Raw genomic sequence first — 12,440 nt, 5'->3', positions numbered from 1 at the left:
TATTCACTGTTGTTCTTCAGTTTAGACAGGATTGAAGCCAACGCTGTCACTCATCTGCCTCTTTCCGCCACTCAGTGGGCGGAACCGCGGTGACTTCTGCTAGCGGTGACGTCACGTGCAGACCCTCTATTAATGTGACCTTTTTTATTTTGTCTTCATCGTTCTTGTCGTTTTTCTTTCTCGTATCCCGTTCATGTGTGTTTTCACACCATCCCGTGTGTCTTTTCCATCCGGTCTTAATGCTTTATGTCTTATGGATTTCCACATGTTATAATAGTAAACCTGCCTTACTTGAACTCTTTTGGCAAAGTGTAAGTGCAACAATAAATCACAGTTATACACCGGCTGAAAACACTATTAAATGTAAGTTATACCTGAGGCCGACGAGATGAAATAAGCCGCGAGGTGAGGAAAAGGAAATAAAAGTCATGAGGAGGAAGATAAAGTAATGCAGGTGAACAAGATATAAATCCAAATAAGCTGAAATAAAAACAGTTTGTGTTGTTTTTCGGGCCCAAATGAAATAGTTATGGATGCAGAGCTGAAAGTGTCCGAGTGGAAAACAAAGCATGTGTGGACACCGCTGTTTTATTCAACACTCCAACTTAATGCTGTCGATAAATCCATACAACCTTATCCCTCTGCTTCACACACGCTCGTATCATTTCAGCTTCTCGTTCAGTTATTTTTTACTCCTCATCGATCGCCCGAGAGGGAAATTCTCCTCCATTCTCTGCGACTCGAAGCAGCAGCAAATGTGATTATTTGGAATCAGTCTTCATCATGTTAAAGGAAAGAACAATCAGTGCATGTACGACGGGTCTGTAGCAAAAAACCCAACAACAGCAGCAGCAATGAATTCACCCTGTAAACGAGGTTTGATTGAGTCTGGAACCAGATTCAGGTCAAAGCCACACCAGCTGTTGGGAAACCTGAATTTAATAACCTGTAATAAAGATGAATATTATAAATGTCAAATAAAAATGACACGATGAGACGATGTAATAAGATGAGATGTGATAAAACAAAAAGTAAAAGGTGAATCTAGACATAAACGACGTCAAGACGTAACAAAAATATAACGGAAAATAAAAAGCAACGACAAAGAGACAAAACTACGGAAGAGGATTAGGGCCACTGGAAAAGAAACATTAAAATTCAGGTCCAATATGTTTTTTTTATTATTATTCTGAGAGAAAAGTCAGATTTCTGAGAAAAAAAGTCAGAATTCTGAGAAAAAAACATCAGATTTCTGAGATTAAAGTCAGAATTCTAAGATGAAAGTCAGAATTCTGAGAAAAAAGTCAGATTTCTGATTTTTTTTTCTGATAAAACAAGAAAAAAAAAAAAAGAAACAATGGGAAAACAAAGTAACAAAAGATGACAAAACAAAACGTATGACGACATGTGCACTGGAAAAAAATGCCCCTATAAAAATGAGGAAAAAAAAAAAAGGTTAATGCAAGATTTCTTTTGCTTGAATTTAGCAAAAAAAAAAAAAAAATCTGCCAATGGAACAAGTGAAAATTATCTTGGTAAGATTTCTTGAACTCAGATTTTCCAGATCTATAGTCTGTAAATCAGTTCTTATATCTCACTGAAAAGTTCCTCTTCAGATGATTCTGTCTGATTTTAAATGTGATGAGATATTTGGACGAGAAATGAGAAAAATACATTTGGTCAGATTCAGATTTTTTCCAGTGTAACCAGGTGAAAATGACTCAAAAAGAAAGAAAGAAAACGAAAAAGTAAGGAGATAAAAACAAATGCTAACGTTATGGAGTGAGGTGGAAACCCAAACAGACCGACTCCTGTTCATTCGTTGGTTTTTGTGCCTGAAACATGTGTCGTGTCTTTCATTTCTAACCGTCGGTTCTTCTGTTTTTCCAGCGGGGGCGGGGAATAAACTGGGCTGGGCCTTCGGACTGGGTTTGGAGAGACTGGCCATGGTTCTGTACAGCATCCCCGACATCCGGCTGTTCTGGAGTCAGGACGAACGCTTCCTCAAACAGTTCAGAGTCCAGGACATCCATCAGCCCATCTGCTTCCAGGTACCAAAAAAAAAAAAAAAAAGATTTCACGTCCTGAATGTGTCGGTCGATCTGGATGAAGTCATGAGTTTATCTGTTTGTGGCATCGATATCCTTCGGTCTGTGAGTTTATTTTATTCGCTGTGTAGTGATTCTTCAGTGTCTTTCTGCTCCAGAGTGTTAGTTTCAGTGTCTTTAACTGCAGACTTTGTTTCATGTGTTATTTTGCTGCTGAAAAAATCATAACTTGACATAATGACTTCAGTTGATTATATGGTCATGAGATTTTGTCATATACACTACCGGTCAAAAGTTTTAGAATACCCCAGTTTTTCCAGTTTTGTATTGAAATTCCAGCAGTTCCAGTCCGATGAACAGCTTGAAATGGTACAAAGGGAAGTGGTGAACTGCCAGAGGTAAATAAAAAAAAAGGTAAGGTTAAACAAAACTGAAAAATAATGTACATTTCAGAATTATACAAAAAGGTGAACAAGAAATGGGTTAACAACTTAAAGCAGTTCTGCAGCAGTGGAGGTTGGTCAAGTCTGGAAAGTTGGTGCTACCATTTTCTCCAGGTGTTCCAACGTTTGTGAATTCCTTCAACCCCCTGTGTCTGCAGAACAGGAGTGTGGAACACACTGTGGTACCAGACCCATGGAGCAGGACTGGAACAGGATTGGACTGAAGAAAGGAGTGTGTTACTATAAAAATGGAAAAGAGGAAAAGGCAGTTAACCAGAGAAGAGAACAGAGCATCAGAAGAGTGAAAAATGGAGGTGTGTCCTCCAGAGAAATGTTCAAGAAAGTCCAGGTGTCAGTCAGTCCAGTTTCCTTCAGCATCCAAAGGCACTGAAACTGGACTGGAAATGCAGACAGAAGAGGTCTGGAAGAAGCACAGACACAACAGAAGAAGAAGAAGAGTTTCTGACAGAAAACAGCTGGAGTGAGAGGAGACTGACAGGACAACAGCTGAAAGAAGAGAGAAGAGAAGGAGATGGAAGAGAGAAGAGTTTACACTGAACAGACTGAACAGTTGCAGGTCTGATGGGTCCAGTTGCAGCTGAAGCCACCGCTGAGACTTCAGAATCAGAAAGAGGCTTGGATGGACCATGAAACAGCAGCAGTGGACTGATCAAAGAGTTATGGATGGGTTTTGGATGAAAATTTCAGGAACTGTTGATACTGGCACAAGGAACAAATGATTAAATTTTGGTGGTGATCTGGGGGGGGGGGGGGGGGGGCACTGATCCGCCTTGGCAGAGGTCTGCGCTTTTCTAGTTTGAGTTCTTGTTTGTTCAGTATTAATTGTCCTCCTTGTAAATCACAGCTGGACTGGCTGTACACATCCTGACCAAGGAAAATAAAATTCTCCCTTTGTGCAGTAATCTACACCTGGATTCACTGCATCTGTAATAATATACATTATTTAGCCTGAATGTTGTCTAAAATTAACGATTATTTGCAACATAATATATAGGGATGTAACGATATGAAAATTTCGTATCATGGTTATTGTGACCAAAATTATCACAGTTACCATTATTATCACGGTATTGTTGAAATTGTGCTCAAAATGTTCAAAAAGCACTGATACACACACTGAAATAATTTAACCAAGTGTTATTTAAAAAAAAAAAAAAAATAATAATTGGTACAATGTCCCTTCTGTTGCAGAAACATTCAAATATTAACCCTTAGTGGTCTGAGTCTATTTTGTCCATTTTTCAGTCCTTTTGATTTTGCCTTTATATACTATATAAACAAATGTTTACCATACCCATGTTCAGTATCTGTTTTTCTATCTCATCTGTCTATTATTTTTTTCACTTTAACCTACTATAACAACACAAAAGGACTAAAAACACACAAAATATATAAAATCCAATTTGAAAAATGTATATAATTTATTGCATAAATAACACACAGATGTTTAACGAACCTTTTCAAAGACTTTAAAAGTGAATATTGGTTCCAAATATTAGGTATAGAAAATTAAAATTGTAATAAATTAAAACTATACTCAAATATTGACATAAAAGCAGATCTTTACATGGGCGTTTTCTCCTGAGAAGTGCGGTACTCAAACACAGTTATCACGATAATTAGGATTTAAACAGTAATACTAACCGTTGGCCATTTTACTGCGGTTTTTATCGTTATACCGGTAATCATTACATCCTTAATAGTATAGCAACGTATTACAGGATCAAAAACAAATGAATTTTAGAAAAAAACATTTCTCCATTTTGAATGTCTGGGGTCGCCAGAACTATGTGATGTTAAAATGAGGTCACGAACCAAAAAAGGTGGAGAACCACTGAAATATCGGCAAAGTTTTGCGCATATGTCCGATGGAAAAGTGACTACTGTAAAACACAGAGAACAGTTTGTAGTTGTCTTTATTTATCGGTTCTGCTGGTATTATTTTACTGGTCTGATCATACTGGTGTGAGTGCGGAACCTGAACTCCACCCATGTTTTGGTGGTGACGTCACATGACCGTTCACAGACTCATCTGCTGGTCTGAATCACTCCACACTGTGATCTTGTATTCACCTCCACATTTCTCCTCTTTGTCCTGACTCTGGTGTGAGTTCCTGCCTTTAGCCTCATGTTTTAAACATTTGAACAGTGGGGGCTCGCACTCGTTTCCCCTGAAGCCCCCCCACACACACACACACACCCACACCACACACACACACTCACACACACACACACACACACACACACACACACACCACTACTACCACCACAGCAGGTTCACACAGCGGTGACTCCGTCCATGATGAAGATGGGTTTGTCGCCGATCGTCTTCAAATGAAGAATATTTAAGTGACTGTTGGAGGGCAGAGAAGAGAGAAGGAGGAGGAAGAAGAGGAGGATGAAGAAGAAGAAGAGTGAAGAGGAATGATGATGATGAGAAGATGAAGGAGGGGAAAAGGATGATGATGATGAAGAAACAGAAGATAATGATGATGGAGAAGAAGATGAGAAGGAAAAGGATGATGATGAAGTGGAAGAAGAAGAGGATGACGAAGAAGAGAAGAGGAGAAAGATGATGAAGAGGAAGAAGAAGAGAAAGAACAGGATGATGAAGAAGATGAAGAAGAGGGAAAGGATAGTGAGGACGAAGAGGAGAAGAATGATGAAGAAGAGGAGGAAGAGGATGAGAAGAGGAAAAAGATAATGATGGAGAGGAAGTAGATGAAAAGGAAAAGGATGGTGAGGAGGAAGAGGATAATGATGATGAAGAAGACGACGAAGAAGGGGAAAAGGATGATGATGAAGAAGAAGAGGAAGAAAAGGAAACATGATGAAGATGAAGAGGTAAAGGATGATGATGAAGAAGAAGATGATGATGGAGAAGAAGAGGAAAAGGATGATGAAGAAGAGGAAGAAGAAGAGGAAAAAGATAATGATGGAGAGGAAGAAGAAGAGGAAAAAGATAATGATGGAGAGGAAGAAGAAGAGGAAAAAGATAATGATGGAGAGGAAGTAGATGAAAAGGAAGAAGATGATGAAGAAGAGGAAAAGGATGATGAAAAAGAAGAAGAGGAAGAGGATAATGATGATGAAGAAGACGACAATGAGGAAGAGGTAAAGGATGATGATGATGAAGAAGAAGATGAAGAAGAGGAAGAAGAGGAGAAAGAAGAAGAGAAAGAAGAGGATGATGAAGAAGATGAAAAAGGAAAAGGATAATGAAGAGGAAGAGGAGGAAGAAGATGAAGAAGAAGATGAAGAAGGGGAAAGGATGATGATGATGATGATGATGAAGAAGAAAAAGAGGAAAAGGGTAATGAAGATAAAGAAGATGATGATGAAGAAGAAGAGGAAAAGAGGAAATGATGATGAAGAGGAGGATGAATTAGAAGAAGAGGAGGGGTGTGTGTGTGTGGTGTGTGTGTGTGTGTGTGCGTGGTGTGTGTGTGTAGGTGTGTGTGGTGTGTGTGTGTGCGTGGTGTGTGTGTGTGTGTGTGTGGGTGTGAGTGTGGTGTGTGTGGTGTGTGCGTGTGTGTGTGGGTGGTGTGCGTGGTGTGTAGGTGTGTGTGTGTGGTGTGTGTGTGTGTGAGTGTGTGTGTGTGTGTGTGTGTGTGTGTGTGAGTGTGTGTGCGTGTGTGTGTGTGGTGTGTGTGTGTGTGTGTGTGTAGGTGTGTGTAGGTGTGTGTGTGTGGTGTGTGTGTGTGTGGTGTGTGTGTACAGATCAGGTTGGATGGAAGTTGACCTCAGTGTGATGGTTCTAACAGTCTCATATCTCAGCGCCTCCTTCTCTAACTGTCAGGATCAGAACTCCTGTTCCGTCATAAATATGTTTTAATAAATGCTGTCGCTGCTAAATAATGACTTCCACTTCCACTGTGTTGATAATCAGGCATTAAATGTGTAAATCCAGGATCAAACCCAAACTCTGCAGATAAATGTGTGAAATATTCATGACAAATGTGTATTTTCTGATTAATTCAGAAGCGTCAAGCCTAAGCAGTGAGAATGTAATCCATATAATTATCCTTAATAGCAATAAAACAACATCAATTCAAAATCAGATGAATGTGAGGGAATAAAATAGATAGATATTGAATGAAATGTTTTAAAAGGTTCACTGGAAAAAAAAAAAAAAAAAAAACATTAAAAAAAAAACATTAAAAAAAACAGTATTCTGGCAGGGGTGCCGAAAAAATACTGTTAAGAACGGAAAATAACCACCTCATAAAAATACAGTAATTTCCATAATTAAAATACAGTTTTTTGCCAACTTTACATGAGATTTGCTTTTTTTTTTTTTTTTTTTTTTTTTTTTACTTTTTAGTGTTAATAAAGAATATTTTCATGTAAAAACAATCAAATTACTAAAAAAATAAATAAATAAATAAATAAATATATATATTATATATATATATATATAATATATTCAATGAGACTCAGTTGTCCAATCCACTGATAAAAACTGTTTGGACAGTTTATCAGTGCTTATACATGTTATACATTCACAAAAATACATTTATTCAACATTTTGTTGTGAAACCTGTAATTACACAAGATATTTGTCAATTAGCAAACAAGTCTGGTTCAACTGACGAAGAACTAATACTCCTGTAATAATGGATAATTATCAGTAATTTTATCTCATTTTACTATTTTTTTTTACAGTATCAAACTTTAAATATAAATTAACAGTTAATCTCATAAATAGACAAGAGATATTTGTGAAATTATGATACATTTGCAAATGTATGTTAACTGTATTTTCTGTGGAAAAAACATATTTTAAAAATTGGAAATTTTATGGTTCTTCACAGTTACAGTTTTTTCATGTTATTTTACATTTGACATGTAAAATCACAGTCTATTTTGTTATTCATTGATATTTCCATCTTAAAAATACAGGAAAAATCTGTAAAATAAACAGTGAAAATTCTGTTAAATTGCAGATTTTTTTTACAGTGTAGGAAAAATCGGGAAAATGTTAAATATATATAGAATAATGTCATTTTGGTGACATTTAACATGTAGAGTTAAAGAATATCTGCAGAAAAGATCCAAATTAAACAACAAAACAATGATGAAGAAAATAAAAAGAAGTGATAGATGAAGGAAGAGGTGAGAAAAGAATGAGAAGGAAAAAAGGGAAAGGCCTGAATGGGAGAAGCCCTTCCTGAGCGGCTGTCTCCACTCCGTTTTATTGATGAAGCGGTTCCTCCAGGGGGACCAGGGGAGCACGGCTCATATCCTGCCCAGGGTCGGTGCGCTTCTCCTGGGCACAGACTCTCCACCTCGCCCCTTAAACCTCCGCAGCCTCAGCGGATCCTGGGGTAATGAAGTGTGACCGACCGAGGCCGAACAGGAAACGGCGAGTGAGTGGTGGCGTGTGTGTGTGTGTGTGTGTGTGTTTGTTTGTATACAACTCAGAGCCACCACAGTATCAGTGTTGAATTTCCACTGAACATCCACAGAAACATTAAACTTATCTGGACGATGCAGACGCCTCTTCATCCTCCTCTTCCTCAGTCGTCTGTTATAAAGGCCTGACTTTTGAACCCCTTTAACATGAAAAAGTCCATTTTAACCCTTAAAGACCCAAAACCATCCACTGAGGTGAACGGTCTCATACCTGTTTCCATTTTCCATTGTATTTTTATTTAGCCAGGGACAGTGCACAGTAAACATTAACCTTAAAAAGGAGAGCTGTAGTGTGCCAGGTTGTAGCACTAGTGCTAATGTGACCTGTAGTCCCTGATCCACTAATTCTGTCAGTCCATGTAAATCAGGGGTCTCCAATCCTGGTCCTCGAGGGCCAGTTTCCTACACGTGTCCCTCTTCCAACACACCTGATTCAAACGATAAGCCCTTCATTAAGCTCTGCAGAAGCCTGAGAAGGACCGTCAGGTGTGCTGGAAGAGGAAACATGTAAAACACAGGTGTCAAACATACGTCCCGGGGGCCAAATCTGGCCCGCCAAAGGGTCCCGTTTCGGCCCTTGGGATGATTTGTGAAATGCAAAAATTACAACTAACATATTAACAGTCCTTTAGTTCAGGTTAAACGTTCAGACCAGTTCATCTGCAGTGGGTCAGAACCAGTCAAATCCTATCATAATAACATATAAATAATGACAGCTCCTAAATTTTTCTCTTTGTAAATGTAAATATTTTCATGTATTACACTAAAACCAAGTAGAATTTTGCAAAAAATATGAATAAACCGGAACAAATATGAACAACCTGAAATGTCTTAAGAGAAGTAGTACAATTTTAACAATATTCTGTCTGTTATTAAATGTTGTGTGTGTTTGTAGATCCACTGTGATCTGTAAGTTATAATGTTACATGTGTAAATGATAAACTGAGGCAGAATATAGTTAAAATTACACTTATTTTTTCCGTTTGTTCATATTATTCACATGTAAACCTTTTCATAATGTAAGTAATTTTTTACTCTGAAACACGAGAAAAGTTTGGAATTGACATTATTTATATATTATCATGTCATATTGTTATATATGATGTATTATTTTACTGGTCCGGCCCACTTCAGATCTAATTTAGCTGAACGTGGCCCCTGAACTAAAATGAGTTTGACAGCCCTGATCTAAAACATGCAGGAAACCGGCCCCCGAGGACCAGGATTGGTGACGCCTGATGTAAATAATTGGTGTAAAAGTAGTGGCGTCGGGTAGGCTCCATTTATTACTTTGAAAAGTTTTTAAATTTAGTACGAAATGAGCGCAGGACAAAACATAACATGCACACACTTGAAAACCATCGGCCTGACTTATCAGTACATGGCCCAGTTTGTGGACAGACGGATGGACGACCAACTGATGACAATACCCTGCAGCCAGTGTGGCCAAGGGTAAAAAACTACGTACAGTCATCACACAGTTATGAAACGTTAATAAATTACAAATAGAATAAAATAACTGGTAAAGTGGACCCACATTTCTACCACAGTAAATGACACTAATGATCACATGACATCAGCTGACAGCTGAGAATTGAACATATGGTTATATCAGATATAACGTATAAAAATGCTAACACATACCCAAGAAAACAGAATTAGCAACATAAATGTTGCTAATATATGGAATACACTTGATAATTTGAAAGATGCGATATCTTATTAACTTGCACTGGAATTGCTAGATCAGCAGAACTAGAAATGAATGTTGTTCTAGAATCCATCATACTCAGTGTTTGGAACTATCGGCGCCTCCGTAACCAGAGTAGGGTTCACATTTCGTCCACCACCATGTTTTAACAATGAAGTCTATGGAAATGTCCACAACTCTGTTTTCCTCCACCGCTCTGGTAGTTGTACCAGAACTGGGTCCATGTGACGTAAATTTCAGTATCAGGAAAATCAACGACATCCTCTTTCCACTGTTCTTTCCTCCTCCTTCACGTTCGAAAAGCGTCAGAAAAGTGTGTGAATTAAACACCAATGTTAAAACTAAAAGCAGATATTTATGAAAAAACTCTCCTGTCTTTGTTTCTGGGAATTAAAACTCATTTCCTGAATTCCTCTCGGGGTCGCTGCATAAAACATCGGGCTTCCTCTGTTGTCCTGGATGAACGTTTAATGGTGTTATTGTCGGCATATTTTACTTTGTGCTGCTTCTGTCGCCTGCATCTTAATCTTTAAATTTCATCCATTTCTTATCATTCGCTGACGTTCTCTGCTCCTCTTTAGGTTATTTATTTTCTCCCCTTTGTTTTAGTACCTGTTTACCTCTGTTTCTGTTTTCTGTTACGTCAACATAAAATAACCATGAATCAGTTTTAGAAAAGCATCATTTATACAGTTTTAAATCAGCCGAGACACTGGAACACCCAGAGGAAGTGCTTAAAGTTATAGGAAAATGTGTGATTTTTTTGTTTGTTTTCGTGTTTTTTTCATTGTATTGACAGTTTGTGGTGGTAGACTTGACCTAAAAAAGATTAAATGATCATAATTTAAAGCAGTAATGATCGTCTGACCAATGTTAAGCTTATTCGGGGTCATTTTGTGTTGAAACAAAGGGTGACAATACCAAGAAATTATGTCAAAATGTCAAGACTTCCTGTTTCTTCCCGTTCCTGTTGACGTCGCAGACATTATCAAAAATAAAACAAAGCCTCCATGACGTCAGCTGTTGTTTGTGAACTTTATAAAACAATCAACTTTCATTCACTGTGTTGGTTTTATTGAAATGAGTGGGCGGAGTTTTAGAAGGGCAAAAGATGAAACCATAACTGACTGGAAACCCGCCCACATCCTGTAACAGCATAATATAAACCACACCCACTAACAGTCACAAAATAGCCTCCACCCACATCTTGTTACGGTGTCATGATAACCCCCCCCCACATCCATTAACAGCATCTTTAATAAACCCCGCCCACATCCACTAATAAACCCCTCCCTCATCCTATAACAGTCATAATAAACCCCGCCCACATCCACTATCAACATCACAATAAACTCCTCCCTCATCCTATAACAGTGTCATAAAAACCACGCCCACATCCACGAACAGCATTATAATAAACCCCTCCCATATCCTATAGCAGTGTCATAATAAACTCCTCCCACATCCTATAACAGTGGGAGGGGTTTATTATGATGCTGTTAGTAAATGTGGGTGGGGTTTACTGTGACACTGTTATAGGATGTGGGAGGAGTTTATTATGACACTGCTATAGGATATGGGGGGGGGGTTTATTATAATGCTGTTTGTGGATGTGGGTGTGATTTTTATCACAGTAAACCCCACCCACATTTACTAACAGCATCAAAATAAACCCCTCCCACATCCTATAACAGTGTCATAATAATCCCCGCCCACATCCATGAACAGCATTAAAATAAACCCCTCCCTTATCCTATAGCAGTGTCATAATAACCCCTCCCACATCCTATAACAGTGTCATAATAAACCCCGCCCACATCCACAATCAACATCACAATAAACTCCTCCCACATCCTATAACAGTGTCATAAAAAGCCACGCCCACATCCATGATCAGCATCATAATAAACCCCTCCCACATACTGTAACAGTGTCATAATAATCCCCGCCCACATCCACAAACAGCATTATACTAAACCCCCCATATCCTATAGCAGTGTCATAATAAACTCCTCCCACATCCTATAACAGTGTCACAATAAACCCCACCCACATCCACTAACAGCATCATAATAAACCCCTCCCACATCCTATAGCAGTGTCATAATGTTGTTTGTGTTTTGTGTTGTATTTGCAGCCTCTCAGTAAATACCCCCCCCTCCACAACGACATCTCCTTCTGGCTGCCGGATGACGGATTCACCGAGAACGACTTCTACGAGCTGGTCCGGTCGGTCGGAGGTGACCTGGTGGAGAAAGTGTCGCTGGTGGATGACTTCACGCATCCAAAGTAGGAAAACAAGCCATTGAATGTCATGTGACGCTTGTACGCAGATGACACTGTAGTCTACTGCACAGGCTGTAGAGTTTATACGGTCGGCTTTTAATGTGGAGCCGTTTACGGTCACACTAATACTGCGATCTTTATCTGATTTCTGGAGTTATCAGATTATTCAGTCAGATTGAACTGGGAAAACCCGGATTCAGTGTTGATTGGAGTACTCTGAAAATATCTAAACTCATTTCTCTGGAACTTTTTCCATACTATAATTATGTTACTTCGACTTCAACAACTGCACTTTAAAATATCCAATTATTGACAGTCTCTGCCCTGTGGCTTATTTTATTATTTTAAATTGAACTATTTGATGATGTGTTGCCGACCTGTTAGCCTGGTCTTTACCTGGTTAAATGAAGGTTAAATACGTAAAATATAAAAGAGTAAAGCACACACAGTCGCACAATAAACAGACTCTGTTTACACTGTTTGGCTAAAGCCGTGGAAAGGAATTTATTTTATAAA

At 38.5% G+C, this 12,440-nt stretch overlaps 1 protein-coding gene across 1 annotated transcript in view; it reads left to right on the top strand.

Annotated features, from left to right (window-relative positions):
* The first annotated feature begins 854 nt into the window (after positions 1–854).
* The window catches only part of LOC115411083 (phenylalanine--tRNA ligase, mitochondrial-like), a 47,745-nt gene continuing 36,159 nt past the window's right edge, over positions 855–12,440 (top strand). Inside the window, exons 1-3 of the mRNA XM_030123024.1 lie at positions 855–876; positions 1,891–2,051; positions 11,776–11,927. Coding sequence (XP_029978884.1) covers positions 855–876; positions 1,891–2,051; positions 11,776–11,927 — 335 coding nt within the window. The remainder of the gene's footprint in view (positions 877–1,890; positions 2,052–11,775; positions 11,928–12,440) is intronic.

Source organism: Sphaeramia orbicularis, chromosome 20, assembly GCF_902148855.1.
Source record: "Sphaeramia orbicularis chromosome 20, fSphaOr1.1, whole genome shotgun sequence".
Taxonomy (NCBI): domain Eukaryota; kingdom Metazoa; phylum Chordata; class Actinopteri; order Kurtiformes; family Apogonidae; genus Sphaeramia; species Sphaeramia orbicularis.
Note: the sequence above shows the minus strand (reverse complement) of the source record. Positions and strands in the feature narration are given on the sequence as shown.